This window comes from Daphnia pulicaria, chromosome 6, assembly GCF_021234035.1.
Source record: "Daphnia pulicaria isolate SC F1-1A chromosome 6, SC_F0-13Bv2, whole genome shotgun sequence".
Classification (NCBI taxonomy): Eukaryota; Metazoa; Arthropoda; class Branchiopoda; order Diplostraca; family Daphniidae; genus Daphnia; species Daphnia pulicaria.
Genome location: NC_060918.1, coordinates 7,561,852 through 7,580,933, shown reverse-complemented (window position 1 = coordinate 7,580,933; position 19,082 = coordinate 7,561,852). Strand labels below are relative to the sequence as shown.

Genomic DNA, 19,082 nt, shown 5'->3' with positions numbered 1-19,082 from the left:
TCCGGATTCAAACTTGAAGGTGCACTGGTGTGTGAGAATGGGAGATGGCTTGTTTTTAGTTATTATGGGATTAAGAATTGTTAGCGCGTAATTAAGAACTTATGATGAAACTTTTCCTTAATAGATGGCTGCACCGTCGATGTGTACACTGTAGGCCTACAGTCTTTTCGTGTCGACTTATTGTAATGGAACAATTTTGTTATCTTTTAGTAAATCAACAAAAAATTCAGTTTTAGACAAGTGTTTTGTTTAATTGTTTAATTCCATGATACGGATTTCTCGGTACAGCTTGCATGGTAAGTAATATTTTAAAATGTCATTCATGGTAGATTATTGTCAGTCGTTATAAGAGTAAGAAACTGCAACTTAAATCGATTGTGTTAGCTGAGTGCCCTGTCTATTAAACCTTTATTATTATATTAATAATATCTTATTTCTTTCTTTACCTTACCTTAGTGGTAGGTGAATTATGCCACGAGACAATCTTTTGTTTGGAGTAGGTCTATTCCCAAATGGCCTTTTTAATAACAACATACCTAGAAACAACATGAATGGTGCTGGACCTACTCTGCTTAATAACAACAATCCAAATTATGTAAATGCTAATCAGTTAGCTACTGTGAGAGATAGAATGTTCCATGCCATTTTTCATCGAATGGCTATTGCATATGCCAGGACATTCCCAAAACCTATTCGAAGACTTTTGGAATGGCTCTTCCTATTAAAGGTAAAAAATTAACTTAAAAGAAATATTTATCCTTATAAGTTTTGATTGTTTTTAGGCACTGGCAGCTTTCCTAATGCTTCTGTATATACACATAATTTTTTCCCGTTCCCCTATCACCTGTCTGGATCACATAAAAGCTGACTGGCCACGAGAGGGTATTGTGAGAATTGACATTACCAGAAGTGGAAATGGTCCAGACATACAGGGTTATTCATTACACCATTCTTATGCTAAAGAGCAAAGGATACATCAGAGAGAGCAATTTGAATATCAGGCTATGTTTGGTTTTTGGAGTGGACCATATAGGTAATTGCCTGCAAAGAGGAACTACTTAAAAAAAGGATGGTAAGCTCAAATCATAAATGATTTGAATTTTTTTTTTTTTTCAGTTCTTCAGCTGACTCAGAAGAAACTGAATCATCGGCGCTTAAGGAGACGACGGAATTGTTATCAGACGAAATTTACTTCAATGATACTTTGACCAACAATATCACGAATTTGGATGATGAAAGGATTGATTCTCTGCTTCCCACAGAGGTTTCAGAACTCGATAAAATCATAAGAGCCAGTAAGTAATTATTTATAAATAAATTCTGAATGATAGTATTGTTTGTTCAATTCTTACTCCTTAATTTTTTTTTTTTTCCAACCAGCAGTGTGGCCACCGGAAGAGTATATTGTAGAGTTTTCTTTGGAGTACGGTTTTTTGCGTTTGAGCCCTACAACCCGAAGAAAATTAAATATCACTATTTTGCTCGTTACGCTGGACCCGGTTAACAACACTTGCTTCGGCGACAGCTTTGGGCGATTTTTACTTGATGAATTTCTTGGTTACAATGACTTTATCATGGGAGCAGTCAAGGCTTTGGCTGAGGCTGAAGACAGTCAGGGATATCTTCGGTATTTTTTGCCATCTTTATTTATATTAGGGACCTCTAATTAATACTTGTATTTTTTATCCGTATATTTTTTTATCACGTTTGCACAGGAACGTGGTGACAGGTGAACATTACCGGTTTGTCAATATGTGGATGGCTCGTACATCGTATATTGCGTCCGCCTTTGCCATGGTGATTTTTGTAAGTCTAAATCCTAGTCGGTTATTTAGTTCATGTGTCTGTATATTAATTTCGTTGGTGTATTTTTTTCTCCCTCTCATTAGACTTTGTCGATATCGATGTTGTTGCGGTATTCACGGAATCAGATCTTCATTTTTATTGGTAATTTTTTCTTTTATTACTCAGTGTTGTCAAAATCAATTAGAAACTATTTTTGAAATAATTTCGTTCAATATTGTGCAAAAACGATTTTGCCAAATAGCCAAAGATTTTGACATCGCTATTATTGTTTTATAACTTTTTATCTATATATTTAACATTACCGATTTGTAAGTTCTTTTATCCATATATACTGAAATAGTGTTAAACGGTAGTAGTAGTCGATACGGACGCTTCTACCAATGCTTTAAAAACGTTAGAGTCAGAAAAATAATGCGAATGAAATAGCCCAGTAGGAGGTAGAGGGCAGACCATGACGAGGGGGAAAAGAAAACGCTGCATTCACCATAGGTAGCAATGGACAGTTTCGATCTACACTCACAAACCTCCCCGTATCCATTAGGAGATTATATCAGTTGTAGGACATTGAGGAATCATCCGGAAACGACAATTCTACCGTAGAAAGTGGTTAAAGGCAAATACTTGGAATAGTAGTGGAATAAGCGAAGTAGAGAGAGAGTTACTTTCCTCGGAGACAAATTAAAATGGTTTAGTTTTGTGCTTGGGTGTGCTTGTTTTCAGAATGCTCTAGATAGGAAATTAAGCATGTGTGATCAAGTTTGATCATTAGTACCATTTGCCGTGTGTTTCGTTGGTCGTCTTTGGGAAGAAACCCAACGAAATGGTGGATATTCTGTTGTTGAACGTTTGCGAATGAAAGGTGGAGACCATGTTTTCAGTGTTTTCGTAAGCCATTCGGTTATCTCGTTCTTTTCTTTTAAGTATTATTTTTCCCATTTTTCTCCTGCGTTAACGGGTCGCGCATAGGGGTTGTTTTCGTGTTCACTTTTAAGTAAGGGCTTCCACTTGAGCGATCCGTTGGATAATTGGAACTGGGGAGGGAGGAAAGAGTTGAACACGCATTGATTAACAGAGGAGACGAGAAGCAGGAGAAAAACTTTCAACAAAAATGTCGTTCTACTGATTTAGTTCCTCTCTTAATCTCCACTGTTCTCCCTTCTCTCTTTCCTTCCCTTTTTCTTCGCTTCCTACGTTCCGTGGGGAAATTGGTCGCTTTGAACATCCGTGGCCGATACCGTTTTCCTTAGGTGTAGGAGGGAGACATATCGGAAGAAGGACAAGGTTAGCTAGTTCTTTCGTCACTGTAAACGACATGCAGACAACTCGCACGCGTTTAGTTTTGCAACTGAGCGGATCCATCCAAGTAGTTTTGACTCTTCAAAATGAAATTGAAATAATGCGAACATCACGGTCGCCAAATAACGATTCCTAAGTAAATCAATAAAACGTTAATGTGTGAAATCCAGAATCGCGCTAATGAATGTACAAGAGATCTCGTCGAATTTCTCTCCTATATCTCCACTTTATTTATTATCGCCCGCTTCTATCTCTGTCAAAAATTAACATCAGTGTCTCATTTTTTATGCGTTGCAGACTAAGTGGGTTAGCAATTCATACCTTTTTCATGCCTCTTGTACTGGATTTTGCAACTTTTTGAAGTTCACTTGATGACTGTGATCGGATTACGTGCGTGCCAGCGGGCCCAAAATCTGCATGTCACTTTATACGGTCCGGCCATCAACGTTGTGATGTTGCTCTCCTCCGAATCAAACTAGGCTCTGGAAATCAGAGAGAGAGAGACAGAAGCAATTTATTTTATTATATTCGCAGTAAAATGCATCCCCCCGATTCGTGAAGGCAGTTTTAAAAAGGTCATAGTTTTTCGAACTTAATTATGTCACAGAAACTTTCGAATGCAGAACTCAAATTGAAAAAAAAAATGCCCTTTGTTGATTGGAAAAGTTATGTTATTTTTACAAATCATTGTGACTGTAATCTGATAAATTTTACAAAATCGACAGTCGACTTGCTGCAGATGCTGGAATTCAACATAAATGTCACTTTTCCAGTCGCGTCATTTTTCACCGTCATTCTGGCTTTAGTCGGCAAGTTTTTCCTCCTTTTTACCAAATAAATTAGTAAACATTTGGTGGTAAATTTAAAATATTTTCACGAATTTTCTTTTAGGAATGGAAGCTATTATGGCCGAATTCTTCAACGACAGTTCCACTGCCTTTTATGTCATTATCTTCGTCTGGGTGGCAGATCAGTACGATGCAGTTTGCTGTCACACTAGCGTCACCAAACGTCACTGGCTCAGGTAAGAAGTTGTTTTTTTTCCTCATTCTTGGCCAATGTCATAATATTGATCCATCAAAACATCTAGTCACTACGTAAAATCGCAGCGCTCTAGATCCGATTTTTCGTCTGTCAACCGAATTTGAATAAATTTTTTTTCAATTGGTATTAATGGTGATAGTGAGGCTTCTTTGGGGTTTCTCCAGTGAGAAACTAGAAAGTCCTCCACAGCAGGGGTTCAAAGTCATTTTAATAGAATTTGCATTTGATTAGCCCGGTCGTTATGCCGTCGACTGGTCGTTTGAAGTCGTTCCGAGTTTAGAGATTTCATGCAAATAAAAAGTGTGGGCAACCATTTCTGGCGCCTGCAACGATAAATTCCGATGAGACTCCATCTGGCAAGAAAAATCTAGAAACAGCTCCCCCCCCATCACCACTTGTAGTTTTTCACTTGCCCTTTTCCAGTCTCCCCTTTTCTGTTTATTCATCATTTGAAAAGCATCGCGCCAAACATTCACGTGAGACAGAAACAGGTGGGATTTACTGTAGCGCATTGGTGGAAGGAAGTTTATTTTCCCTCGTCTGTTTATTCCCCGCGCTCTTGGAAAGGCTTTAAGCGAAATTGACGGAGACTAAAGCGCCAACAAAGGCATTAGTTAACCGCCTTGCGTCCCTATTTTGTGGAAAACCGGGCAACGTCAGAACTAGTACAAGTTAGTCGGTTATCCGTGGGCTTGATGAGTTTTTGCTTTTTGAAATAAGTTTTTAACCCACTCTTCCAAGTGCTCCGTGTGATTTGATAGACCGTGAAATGGAATGTCATGAAGGCTTTGGCCAATACTGACGATTTAACCCTCTCTTCGATGTAGAGTTTTCCGCTCTTCCTTTCTTTTTTCTTTCTTTTTTTATATCTTCAATTAAAGTGGCTTTCACGGCTCTCTTGACTCACTCCCCCTTTTCCATGCATACCAAGTACCACCACAGATCAGAAGTCTGTGTCGCCCTCTTATCGTTCTTGTCGCCGGAAATGTCGCCTCCTCGACCTCCTGTCATATCGTGAGCCCGTCACGTTAGAGCCACCGCGCACTGCGCTGTGCATGGGACTCGTTTTAATTTCCCCTTGGCTGGAGATTCACGGCCTTCAAGAATTCCCGCATGTTTGTTTGTTGTCAGTTTAGGGTTGCCTAGTTCGATTCGTTCAAGTGAACAAAGAGGAATCGACTCTTTTCCGTCGAAACGTCAATCTTTTACTTGCCGATGTCTTTTCTTTTTTTTTGGGTGGGGGGGGAGGGGAGGGGGGGGGGCGAAAGCGCTTCAACAGTTTGGTTCGGATTATGTCGTGATAACAATATCACATAATTAAGGTAGAAGGTTGCTAGAATGATTCGCATTTGGTCGCAAAGGTCGCTGATGCTGTCCAGTGTCCACGTGGGAGGTAGCGCCGTCGCAAGAGGAAGGAAGTCGGTTAGAACTCGATGGAAAATTGGAAAGGAACAGAAGGAGATAATGCCATAACAAAAAAAGCCAGTGGCCAGTGTTGGGTGGGGGGTCTCAAGCGCATAGCATACGTTGATTATGTGCTATAGATGTGTAGAAGAAGAAAATATGGCCATGAAAATATATCGAATAGAGGAAGTTAATTATATCCAATCATCGACTGGATTATCCCGGGAGGTTGATGTTGAATAGACGTTGATTGAGCCAAAGTGGACTCTCCTGTATTGAGAGCTGTCGCCATTGCCATAGCCGATGCTCACGCATGGGGCATGCATGCGGGACTGTAAAAAGGACCGGAGCCAAAAGAGAGTGGGAGAGAAAATAAGGGTGAGGTTGAGTGGCTGACTCGTCAATTCGTCATTGACCGCCTACGGAGTGGATCTAATCAACAATCTGCTTTCCCTGTGCAGTTTCCCCACCGCACAGTAGGTGCTCGCTCAAGCATCTCCTACCACCTTCTCTCTCTTTCTCTTTCTCTTTTGAGTCTTTATAGATACATCTAGACGTGTCTCTCCATTTAGACTTTGACAGTATAATGGCGTACAATCTAACATTGTGTAATGTGTACAGAGCCGGCTCAGCTGAACGTAAACACGGCCAAATTGTATGTTTGATGTTTGATGTCGACAGCCCGAAATACCAGACGAAATGCTCATAAATGCTAGATACACTTGATTGGCTTTGCACGAAAACTCGCCACGAGGAATGGAAGGGCCAAATAATCAGCTGTCGCCTCATTGGCCGGCTGATGAAAGAGGGAGAGATATCATTCATGGTGGGACTCAATTGCTCAATCTAGAAATAATCGTTTTGACAACAGGAATCACAAGTTATTTAGTTGCAGCCAGGAAATGAAGTCTTATTGCACCCAGTCAAAAGAACGGGAGAAATGATCTATTCGAAAGGCCAACAAATTTGCCTTCGTTAGCTTCCCCTTTCAGTCATATTGTTTGCTTTGTTGTTGTTGCTGTTGTTGCTGTTGTTGTTGGGAAAAGTTACTTGACGCAGTGATGAGCACGCATTCATATCTCACCGAGTAGTTCACTTATTAATACCGGAATCTGTGTAACGTTACGGTCTCATATTTGTCCGTCGTGGCTGTAGCCTGAAGACGAAAGTTGAGATCCTCTTTCACATCCAGTAGAGTGTGTATGTGTGTGTGTGTGTGTACGTCAGGGCAGCACAGCAAGATCGCACTTGTCGAACGGGATGGCAATACCTTTTACCTTTGATTAATTGAGACGGATCAGTCGCCCCCCCCCCCCCTTCCCCCCCAATCGGGTTAAATCAAAACCAGCCGGAAGGTTCTGAGAAGAAGACAGCGTAAGCTAAGGAAAGAGACTAAAGGGAACGTGTATAGTGTATATATATATATCTCTCTCTATATATTATATATTATATATATAGACTGAGACATGTACTGTAGATTATATCCCAAATTTATATAGCGGAAGAGGGTGGAGATAGAGGGGACCGGGTGGGGTTGAAAGAAAGGAAGCCAAAGAGGAAAGGGCGAGTCGCTCTGATGTTGCGTAGAGTTAGTCTCGTTGCTCGGTGATGGAATCTGAAGCGGATCATTGGGCTCAGGGACCTGGCGCTGAGTTGGAGGAAATGCGAAAGATGTGTCGACGAGAAAGTAGATTGCACGACTACAGATGAGAGATCCATGTCGACGGAAGTGGCTTCGCTCGCTGCCACATCCAGCTGACCGATCGGTTCATCCGATGCAAGGGCTAGGACGCCTCGCTGGCAACTCTGCAAGTTGGGCCATCAGCTTTGACCTAGAAATCGAGCCGGACAGCATTCGTACATAATTTATCATACGTGTCATTAAGATTTATCTTTCCATTTCTATTGATCATTAAAATGTCATATTCTCACCTGAAGAGCTTGTTCCGTATCATCCGTAAAAAGTGGAAGAAATACAATCTCCGTGTAAACTTTCCTTCCGAATCACAGGGAAACAACCTGTAGAAGGGAAAACCTGATGAAAAACGAATTGGTCTGAAATGCTGCTACTTTTTTTTATTATTTTTTTTTTATTTTTGGTTTGCAGCGTTGCATTGGTTTGGGCCATTGTAGACTCTAATTTTACATAATTGGAGATTGATAGCATTTTTTTTTTAATTAAAGAAACAAAAGAAATGTTTCGCTGAGATTACCGATCGTAGGCGTTTGCGCGTGGCATCGCTATTGAGAAATCGCCCGTCACAATTTCGTCTTAAATAGAAATTTATTTCCTTCTTGTAGTAGCGCCATTTTGAAACGCGACTTAGAACTAGTCGAGTTCCACAAGTGGAAATGTTCTCTGCGCTAATTCCGATACCGAAAGCATGCGAAAAAATGGACGAGATTATGGGTTGTTGACGTTAATTGATCTAAGATTTTTGAAAACCCGAAACAAGAACAACAATTTCTTTAATTGATCTCATGTTGTCTTTTAGTTGTCTACGATTTGCAGTGTCATATCTATCTACTTTATACGAAATCAAACGACCAAATTTAGGTTTTAATGGTTGTCTATGGCTGGATAATCGTGAAAAAGTTTGTGTTAACTTTGTCTTTATTTCCGCATTGCAGCAAACAACTCTGGTTGTTGGTTTTGCAAGGGGGACTTTGGCTCCTTCGTTAATTAACAAAACTTGCCCTAAGTTGTTCAGCCGATTTGGAGTTTAATGCAACTACTCATGTGCATCTCGGACGTGTACTTGGATGTAAGCTAGTTCTCATTTTAAAAAAAAGATTTAACCAAGACAGACAGCCGGAATGGAAACCCATGCGGTGGACCTTACGGTCGACTTGGCTAGGCGGTAGCCGACTGTTGCTCTCTCGGCTCCTCATTCCTGCACGATCGATTAGCCGTGCTTCGTCTTATTCGAGGTTGTATCGATTTGCGTTGGTCATACCATAAACCGAGAGGGCCGACTCTTGCCAACGTCATTCATGGAACGTTGTTTCTTTTTTGATCCGATTTTATTCCTCTTGAATTTCATCTTCAATCCGCCCCGACAGAATAGAATACCGACATTGATTTGAGCCTTTCGCAATCCCCCCTCCCTTTTTTCTACCCAGTTCTTTCATTCCAGTACTCTTTTGATCGCAAAAGTTTTGAAGCGATCTATGCATACGGTGTATATATATTATGTAGATTATATCCTGTGCAGATGTGAAAAGAAGGGGGGGTAGCGCGGTAGCGGTTTATACACTGTCCCATATACAAAGGCGAGGGTCGGGGGAGAAAAGGAACATCCCCGATGTATAATGCCCGCGTATAATCCTCGGCAGCAGCAGAAATAAATGGATCAGTCTCGAAGCTCGTGAAGTTATAAGGTTCACTTGCGTCAATGATCGATGACAGACGTCGACTTCGACTAGGACTCACTCCGTTTTCTCCATCTCCTTCCACTCTCCTCGTCTCCACAGTCACCGTGTTTTGGCTTCATCTCCCACAGATGATGTACATGAATGAACGCAGCATTGTGGAACAGCTTTTTCTTTTTTAAATTATGTTCCATTTTAACCACTTCATATTTATTTCATCCGGATTAGTTTCCCCCCTTTTTTTCTAATATTTGATTGTTTTGTTTTTGTATTGATTTGATTGACAGGTTCTTCTACCTGTATCACTATGCCTTTTATGCGTACCATTATCGCTTCAATGGACAGTATAGCGGACTGGCTTTGGTGACGTCATGGCTCTTTACACAGGTAACATTTTGCAATTTTTTATTCCTAATAATCGTTGGTGTTACTATTATTTGCCACAATACCAAAGGTGGTACAAGGGAACACAAAATGATGTCATATGATAGTAGATAAAATCGCTTGATTTTCAATTAATTTAACGATAATTTATAGTTGTTTGCGAAACAAAATTAGGACTGAAAAATGAACCAAACATGTCAAAACAGTTCAGTTGATCGATCCTGTTGATGTGACTAGCAGAGTAGCAAATGGGCTGGGAAAGCTGTAGGCTGGGCGAGTGAGGAAGTTAATGAATAATTCGCGGTTAATTTTGTAAGCAGATGTAAACCTGGTAAGGGAGTACAACTGGCATTCATCCGTCTTAAAGGTTTAACCTGATGCCAGAGTCAATAATACTTGAGAGGGAAATTAATTTGGAATCAGGATGCTATCACATGATGAGGATCACGTAATGTAGCCTACATTCAATGTTACACGATACCCCACACTTGGACGGCAGTAACATTAGACCCAAGGAATCGATTTTTGTTCCATCATTGGATGGTAAACGTTGGGTGGATAGCCCCAGTTGTAGTCCCACCTATTCGGTAATTGATCGATTTACTTGCCTCTTTTATTTAATGAATTCTTATTAACTTATCTATTTATTGTTGCCTTTGAATGAGTCTAGCAAAATATAGGACAAGTTAAGTTGTGAACCCTTAGCTAATCAATATTCAATTTCTCTGTCATTTTCTTTACGATATTGTTTAATACGGTTCTTTTAATACGGTTTGCTTTTCTGATTGCATATTGCAATCATTGGTGTCCATCTCACGAGTTTTGTGTTAATTTTCTCCTAATTTTATTTGATATTTTTCAGCATTCGATGCTCTACTTCTTTCATCACTACGAGCTACCACTTATCTTGCGTCAGGTTCAACTGCAAAACATGTTGATCCGGACGACCAACAGCTCCAGTGCGGGCGGCTCTTCGGCTGGAGTAACAGCCGCTTCCACTGAGAGTGTCATCGACCGAAACCACCGGTCTCCCGGACCGGAAGCCGACAGTGATGCCCAGGTCGATTTTGAGACTAGAGACCGCGATTCTGACTCACCAGCTCCCGAAACCCTCTCGGACGACTCAGAAATGGAATCGATAGCTGATGGAGTTCACAGCGACGCTGATCCACCAGCCAACGGTGGCGATGGCAGTAGCAGTAGTAGTATTATTACGGCCGCTTCCACTACGTCCAACAGTGGCGTAGAAATCCTGCCAGCGGACCCACATCCGGTAGATTTGCCTAATGCCCAACATCCTCTTCGTGATCGACCGTATTCATTGCTTCGATAAATCTATTTTAGCTAATAAATACCCTCATATAACTGAGAACATTTGTGCAAGCAAACACTGTAAAAGCCTGTCCTTACTTTGATTTTGTTTTCTTTGCAATCAATTTTTATTTATTTTTTTATTTATTTTTATTTTTATTTTTACTTTTTTTTTTGTTGTTTATGATTGGCAGGTGGTGGATTCTCTGCAGCTCACGCACTAGCCAAAAAAAAACAATAAGTATCATCAAACAAGAGAATTATTAACAGAACCATAGTCCGTTTTATATTGTATAACGGAGATCTAGCTCTAAAAAAGGCAGGTCTAGCTCGATAGTTCAATGCTCCAAATTGTTGTCTCTTTCAACCTCTTCGTGACAGCCGATGATGGAAGTATGCGACGAAGAGCGAAACTGAGTGTGGATGATGAATATCTATCGAGTGTTGATTAATGACACGGAACGAATTCTGATTTACTGGCGATTCCCAGCAGTGACTTTCATGCACTTTCTTCTGATTATTATTACAGCATTACCGATGGCAAAGACAAAAGAAATAATAAATGATATGATGAAACGAAGCAAGATTCCTGTATAGCTGTCACCTCCTCCATCCTCTATTTCCAGTTCTATTCTCTTTTTCCTTGTGAATTATGTACAACATGGTGAAATTAAACATACGGATAATGAAAATTGATCTTATTGGAAAGTTCTTATACTGTCGACTTGACTTTATTTCGCGATTGATTGTAATACTTGGCTGGCAATGGGATGTGATGGACGAACCAATGTCGGCGAAAGTCTTCCAGCCATGGGTTCTATTCGAAAAGTATCGACTTGATCGAAAAGCTTTTTCCGCTTTTTCCTATGTGCTTGTTCCCTGTGGACGTGGGTGATAGAGCGGAATTTCTGTGTCTTATAGGCGCAACACGCCAAGTATTGATCTTTCATCTCACTCCTTTTTTCTCAACCAACTAGAAATTTCACAGGCTGTGATGATTGGCAGGCAAAGTGAACTACTTACTTAGGGTCTCTTCCACCTCCGCATCCTTCCACCGTCTCGATAGCAAAGCGTTACTTCCACTGGGCAATGCTGGAAGAATTTTTGATTGTCAGTGAATAACAACACAAAACACAGCCAGTCGATCACGAAGCAAACGTGAGAAGTAGAACAGTAACAGATTTCTTCTTCCTTAAATATTTCCAGAGTTCCAGAGAAAACTGTCAATGCGGCCCGTGACCTATTTTAGGCACTGTCTAGAATAAAAAGCTCTCTTTCATTCAATCCCAACAACCTTCGAAGTAACCGTGTTTTCACGCTTATTGTTACAAAAAGATATGCGAATTAAAAAAAAAATATATTTTACATTAAAGTGACCAAGGACACACTAGTTTAACCGTTGGACTTGTTGCGCGACACTTACTTATTTTTATTTTAACAAAATAATTCGCCATTCCTGTGGCAATAAAACTTGTTTGTGGGGGCTGACGTTTTGAAAAGAAATCCAAGAAGGAACTCTTCAATTCCGCATTATTCAGAATCACAAGGCGATTCTAATTTTAAAAAAGGGAGGAAATCATGAAATTTGGCTTGAAGTTTCCCTGTCTAATTGCGTGATTCATGAATCGGAATTAAAAATATATATATATTATTACTATTTATAATATGTCCACCGGATTTCATTTTTTAAATTTCATTTTATTTTCTTAAATTTACGAATGATGGTGATAGTGATATCTAATATTTTACCTTTCGTGGAAGGCCCAGTTGAAACGATTTCTTATCCAACGTTGCCGTCTGCGGCCGTCTGCATTATTTCATTCAAACGCTCCCCCATCCCATATTTTTCCCGCTTTGCTTAAAAACATATTGATTGTGATGTTATTTGCTGGAATTTACTGGAAAAGAAGAGAGCGTCGTCATTTTAACTCACACTCATCGCGTTCATTAATATAATGGCAACAGGATGGCACTGAAATTTTTAATTTTTATTTCCACCTCACATATTTATTTGTTAATCGAATAAATCGAGTAAACGTTGAACAATGCATTTTTAGATAAAACAGGACTAAATGGATTTTCAATTGAATGAAATGAATCACGTTTGAGCTTCTTTCGCTTGATCTTCTATGAGACAATAGTGAAAACGAGTTGCGTTGCATATAAAATGAGAGATTTTTTATGGAAGTGGATAAAAGTAATGCTCCTTGATGATAATAAATTGGAAGCCAAGGTTTTTTAAATTTCGGTCGATTTCTGGCCGTCATTAAATGAGAAGAAAAATCTGGAAAGTTGTACAGAATATTCATAGCTGTGAGTTGTGAGGTGTATAAATAGCGCTGGATAAAAAGACCTCTGTTGAGTGATCCACAGGTGTTGGCTCATCACGTAATGTATTGTTGAGTCAACCCAATTATGGGGATAAATCCAAGGATAAATCCTCATCATCCAGGGATGCTCGGCTTTAAGAAACGCGGCATATATGCTTCGATATGGAAACGGCCACATTCATTGAGAAAAGGGAGACGACCGAGCTAAGGGAAAGGAGTGAGACAAAAGTGAAAAGAACTAAAGGAAGTCAACGAGAAGTGAAAGTGGCCAAAAAGGTAAGGATGATGAGTTGATGACAGAGATTCTGTCGTCGTAGGGGTTGGTCTGAGATGACCTCGGAGATGACGAATGTCGGCTGAAATGCTGAGGCGATCTCGAATCTAAGGAGGAAAGAAGGTGATCTACGATGTCGAAAGTTGGCATGGCAATCACGGCAATGATTCGTCGAACAAAAGGTGAAAGGAAAAAAGGAGAAAAAATGAAAATAAATGAAAAAGAACAGCTTCTCCAACACAATAACACACACAGTGAATGTATACAGACTTTGCTGCCTTTCTAGAGGTCTTTTGTCTCCTGGCGCTTTGACTGGCTACCCTCTTCTGTGCTATATACTCTAAACGCCACAGTGACACACAGCAGCCCAGCAGCCCGCTTTTCTACACAGTGACTTGGCCGCCTCTCCGGCATCCAGCAGCAGCACGGCACCTGTCTTTTCTCTAATGGAGTCGCCACTGAAGTACTTTCTGTTGCCTAGACACGAATAATTCGATCCCATGGTTACTTGAACGATGATTTTCATTCTTTTTCATTCTTTCCTTTTTCTTTTTTTTTGTTTTGTTTTGTTTTATTTTTTGTTTTTGGGGGGCGGGGGCTGGTATGTTTTCTTTTATCTCTTTGCGGCCAGCAGCTCCGTTTCTCTGATTGGTGCCGCTTGTTGCTCATTCGCTCGCCCTTTATATTCTCTCATTTCTACAGAGTTGCATCTCTTTGTCGAGTTCTTTTTCTCGGACTTTTCGTTTCCGATTCGCTTCTTTTTCCAGCACGTCGAGTGCCGCACTGCCTTGTGCGCCCCTCCGAGTCGTGAAGGATATTGTACGATATACGAGAGACGTCTCAATTGATTCCGTCAATTTGATCTAAGTAGTTTCATCTGTTTGGACCCCCCCCCCCCCCTCTCCCCTCGCTTTTCCATCTCCGTTTTCCACCCTCCTTTGACTCCCTTTTAGTTCCTTCCTCTTTTTCTTTTCTTTTTTGATGGTTTTGGCCCTTTTTATCTTCATTGATGTGAGCGGTAGACGCTTATTCTCTTCCGTCTTCCTTGTTGTTTCCCCTGGATACGTTACGGTACCGCTCTTCCGTACACGAAGAAATATTGATATAGCTTAAGCCCCTATTTCGGTACCTTCCCTCTATAACCTCTATTGATACAGGTATCCATTGTGAAGAGCAAAACAAAAACGAGAAACGGAAACCTGGAGAGACAACTAGGCAACACATATACAGTGTCTATACACAGACAAAGGATATACAGAATGATTTGTCGACAAAACGACAATCCCTTTTAGCGGCTCAACAAGTATACCTTTTGATATTTACATATTGGGAACCAGCAGAGTCAATCATTTGTGTTTGATTTTCATCTTTTGGTACTTTTCTCCCGCCGCATTCGTTCAAGGCCCAAGAACTGCTATTGAGAGTTGATTACCGCACGGGTTTGATCAAACGACATCACAAACAAAAGAAAGAGCCTGACAAAGTCGCAATCGGAAGAGACGAAGGAATACGGAGAGGAAATGTCTAGAATTCTCATAGGGAATTCGGAAGAATGAAAAGAAACGCGAGCGGCGGCACAAGGCCACAAGGCAGCAGCAGAGCCTTCTGCGGAACCGCAATAAATTGTTTTCTTTGAGTCGTCCTCCCTTTTCTCAATGGTATACGGTACTGAAAGAGTCTACATAATAATACATGTCAACTTCTAAGGTATCCATCTAGCTATCAGCCACCCTCCCTCTTTTTTAAAATCGTGTACCGTGCCGTGTCGTGCCGTGTGTGTTGCTGTGTATTTGCCTTTGTCTTGTTCGAATTGCTGGGCTCTCCGTGCGCTTGCGCCTCACCGATGTTGAGTCGCGGAGAACTCAAGAATAAGGATCGCTATTCTATTATGGAGGGAAGTACTACATGATTTTGCGATTCTGCTTGACTCCAACAGTGGCTATATGTGGATAGACACATATTGTTACGAAAGCAGCGCAATTATATACACTATTTACGACACGGAGTATACCAATCATTTTGGCCTTTGTATAATGGCCGCACGCCATGCCTCGTAGAGGAAAAATGAGAATGGAAAACTAATGAGACCTGTGCACTAATAACACATTGCCTTCCATTTTTTTATTATTCATTCAAACTCTGCGTGTAGATTTCTTTAAAAAAAAGGTCAACACTGTATTGACAAATATAGCACAAGATGATATGCAGGAACAAAAAAATTATGGGATTGTTTGACGCTACAAATTGATTTGTCAGGCGATTCATACAATGATATCTCGAGAGTTTGAAAATGATTTTTTTTTTCCTTACAAGGAATCGAATAGACTGTGAATAAATGGTTCAAATTTAGTCGGGTTGTTCGATTTGGATGACGTTTGATTAGAATGTGTGAATAACCACGCACAAGAAACTTGAAAATATAATTGATCATTTGAATTTTAAGTTGGACGACATTTCTCATTTGGAATAAGACTGCCTACATCATGTGCCCGGCAGATGTACGACAGATACGGATGTCTAACAGAATCTCTGTGCCGTGTAGTATTCTTCTGGTTTCGGTGGAAAACATATTGATCCCAACTGGATGCGCGTGGCAAGGGAGTGTGTAATCGAATATCGTCGTTCAGGGGTATAGGGCGGGTCTTCAACGCTCACGTTCTCTCGCGTTCTCTCTTGCACCGGAATTGGAACACGGTCTAGAGCGTCTATAGGATAGAACACAATGAGTTAGAGTGTACGCTGGATATATGGATCGATGAGGCGAGGCAGGCAGAGAGGGAGGGGGGAGGGGGGAGGGGAAGGGCGATGGAGGCGAGTTTTCTTTAATCATTTATTTTTCCTTGTATTTTTATCGGCAAGAACAGCAGCCTGTTGGCTCGGAAGCAACAAGAAAAGGCGCAGCAGGTCCCTTTGACAAACGCAAATGATCTCATTGCAGTCTCACTGAGCTCTTATTAAATTTCACACGTGCCGCGTCGGTTGCGCGGTCTGCCTTTATCTAACAAAGCGGTCACAATTGTGTTTTTGAGAGAATTGGACTCGCAAGTCTATTTGGGTTCAAACATGGAATAATAAACAGTTAAAAATTGTACGCCAGTAAATGCAGATTGATCTCAACAAAGGCCAGACCTTAGAGTTTATTCCTATTCAATAATAATATGTGCCAAAATCGGATGTTTGTTTGTTTTTGTTTCGTTTCTTTCTTCAACGAAATCTCTTAGTGGCTATGTGTGCCGGCCTATGCGTCGTTGTACAGCAATTGGTTCCAGGTGCTTCGCCTGTCAATGCTTCTTCGAAAGCCCACAACAGATCTTTACTTCTGTAGTCGTGCACACAACAACGACAGAGAAACAAGTTGGCAAGCCAAACGGGGTGGTTCTCACCTAGACTAGCCTATATATAGACAAAGTTGAATGAGTAAACAGACATTTTTGTTTTGAGGCATTTTCCTTAGTGTAAAATAGTAAAACGATTTGAAATGAACCATTCAAAAAACACATTTGAATTTGAAAAAGATCAGAAACCATATGAATAAGGAAGTGAGAATACTCAAGGCCTGCTGTTCAATACACAATACATTCAAATGATAAACATAACCTAGAAGGAATGACGATCCATTATCATCAGAGTTGCATTAAGAACTTGAAACGATGCAGATCAATGAGCTGGTGATGGTAGCCGTTGCCTTGCGTAATCAATCGACTGCACTCGGCGCACGCTCTGCTCTATATACTTACTACGGTACTAGTATATGTCGTTCTCCATTCCAGCGATGGTCTTTTTCTTTAGCGCTGCTGGCCGATGATAAATTTGTGTATGCCTACAGTTGGCTGATAGGCTGATATATTCCAGCCTAAAAATAATTGTGCAGCAGTACAGCATGTATGGCTTTCATCAAGAAGCCCTTAATTCACGTGGTTTATAGATCAAACATAATATCCTGGTTACGCTGTCTACAGAATCTCAGTGACTTTCGTCAGCGCAGCTTACATCTGGCAACCCCAAAATAAAAAGACAGATGGGAATTTTCTCTAATTCCCCCAGCACTTAAATGTAAATACATACATACTGGTGATTACTGACGAAACGTTCACCTTGAAACGATTTGGCAATTATGGTAACCATAGATAAAATTTCACTTCATTCAGTATCATATAACAGACGCACGCCGTGCATTATAGATCTGCTTTGAGTACTTAAAATGACATTCAAAGTATTTTTTCATTAGTACCATTGTAAGTTCTTATAATGACTAAATTACCAAATTGCGCCCGATGCTTATTTAGAAAGGGTCTGCTATGATTCATCGTGATTCGTGAACTAGTAGTATTAATGTATCCGTTTTGGGTTCAACTGGATGGAAGCCGAAGGGGTGCTCTCCTCATTGCAGGGATTTCCATGAGACAATAATGATGCTATTCATTTCCTCCGTTGTTATTATCAACCTCATTGAAAATAATAACATTGTAGCAATGCCTTAAGTTCTAGTATCCCCATTATACTTATTACGTCTATACACACCAGAGTGAGATATTAGAGCCTATTTATAACTCAACAGTCTTAAACCAATTGTTGAACGCGTTTATGGTGTGGTGATAGCGCACTTTTTAGCCGGCCTATGAACCATATAAGCCTCTTTGCTCTTTAGCAAGTTTTTTCTAAATAAATGAAAAAAATAAAGATGCTTTGATTTAAATTATTTTAGTCTGTGAAATTGTAGATCAGCACATACCGTAATTTTAGATATCATTATATTAGTCTGCTGTATATTTAAAAATTTAATAATCGGTCCGGCGGCTTTTAGTGATTGTTGACTTTATTGTTGAATTTATTATTCTGTTGGCGATTATTATTTTAAAGGCAACTATTCTGTGAGCTAAAAAATGTACGTCTTTTTAATAGTTCATTAAGTTACATTAAAGATTCTGGCATTTAATGTCCAATTTTGTCCATGGTTGTTATTGTTTGGTATATCGCTGTATGCCTCACTTTGTGTAAATAAATGCTGATAAATGAAGAGGGAAAACTTAGGCGAGCTCTTAATTTCTAGAGGGAGTCCATTAAAACATTGTGTTGATTGTGGATGAACCAAAAAACCAGCTGATTAAGCTAGGAAAAAGGAGTGCTGCTGCTGCTGTGGTCGAGCGGAAATGAATTACCTCTGCCCGTCACTGTCTTATAAGGATTCTATGCCGCTCTGTTACCGCGCCGCCCACTGCGACTTGCTATATACGCTACCCGGCACCTTGGGGGCGAACAAACAAAATAACAAACAAGAGCGAACAAGAAAGAAAAGGGAGAGAGGAAGTACGATTTTTTCATTAGAGCAGCAGTGCAGCACGTTGCTCTAGACTGCTGGCCCTGCTTCCGCCACCGCTTTAAGCAACCGATTAAATGTTCCCTACATCACTCCAGCAGCACACAGTGCACACACTCTATACATAATACGGCTTCTCTTTTCTATATAGCTAAACTGCTAAAGTCTGCATGGTTCGAGTCAAACCGTTTGTCAGTGAAACATTGAACCTTCATACTTAGATTAGTAGCGGTGTATAGTACCCACATGAAATTCTGATCACCCGTTTATCCTCTCCGCCACATAAAGGAGTGTAAAGTTCTACATATGTCTGACACAGGGTTTTAGTCACATCCTATTTTATTATTCCGATAAGAAATTTATTGTATTTTTGGTGTTACGGATAATAAGTAAGTAACCATGGCAGCAAACCGTCGGACTATACTTAATTTTTGAAAAATCACGAAATCTCAATAAAATCTTTTTTGGAAACCTGGGGAAACCCCCGGGAAACCCACAAAACATAAAATCTTAAATCAAATCAAATAATTGTATTATAAAAGAT

At 40.3% G+C, this 19,082-nt stretch overlaps 1 protein-coding gene across 3 annotated transcripts; it reads left to right on the top strand.

The window, feature by feature from the left end:
* Window positions 1–131: 131 nt before the first annotated feature.
* Window positions 132–11,328, top strand: LOC124341935 (membralin-like). 3 transcript variants are annotated; one of them, XM_046794901.1, is made up of 12 exons: window positions 132–296; window positions 457–727; window positions 783–1,033; window positions 1,117–1,295; window positions 1,381–1,627; window positions 1,716–1,806; window positions 1,890–1,947; window positions 3,828–3,911; window positions 3,994–4,126; window positions 9,210–9,309; window positions 10,169–10,579; window positions 10,812–11,328. In XM_046794901.1, exons 2-12 carry the CDS (start codon window positions 470–472, stop codon window positions 10,839–10,841), a joined length of 1,842 nt encoding a protein of 613 aa, XP_046650857.1. In that variant the 5' UTR covers window positions 132–296; window positions 457–469; the 3' UTR covers window positions 10,842–11,328. The 3 variants fall into 3 exon arrangements, with proteins under 3 accessions (XP_046650857.1, XP_046650856.1, XP_046650855.1); XM_046794900.1 differs by lacking the exon at window positions 10,812–11,328 and having other exon boundaries at window positions 1,384–1,627; window positions 10,169–10,758; XM_046794899.1 differs by lacking the exon at window positions 10,812–11,328 and having other exon boundaries at window positions 10,169–10,758.
* The last annotated feature ends 7,754 nt before the right edge of the window (window positions 11,329–19,082 follow it).

Excerpts from the sequence above, each read along its gene's own strand:
- LOC124341935 (XM_046794899.1), top strand. The coding sequence starts at position 470 with ATGCCACGAGACAATCTTTTGTTTGGAGTAGGTCTATTCCCAAATGGC. Across the intron at positions 728-782 it reads AATGGCTCTTCCTATTAAAG|GCACTGGCAGCTTTCCTAAT; the intron begins GTAAAAAATTAA and ends GATTGTTTTTAG. Across the intron at positions 1,807-1,889 it reads CCTTTGCCATGGTGATTTTT|ACTTTGTCGATATCGATGTT; the intron begins GTAAGTCTAAAT and ends CCCTCTCATTAG.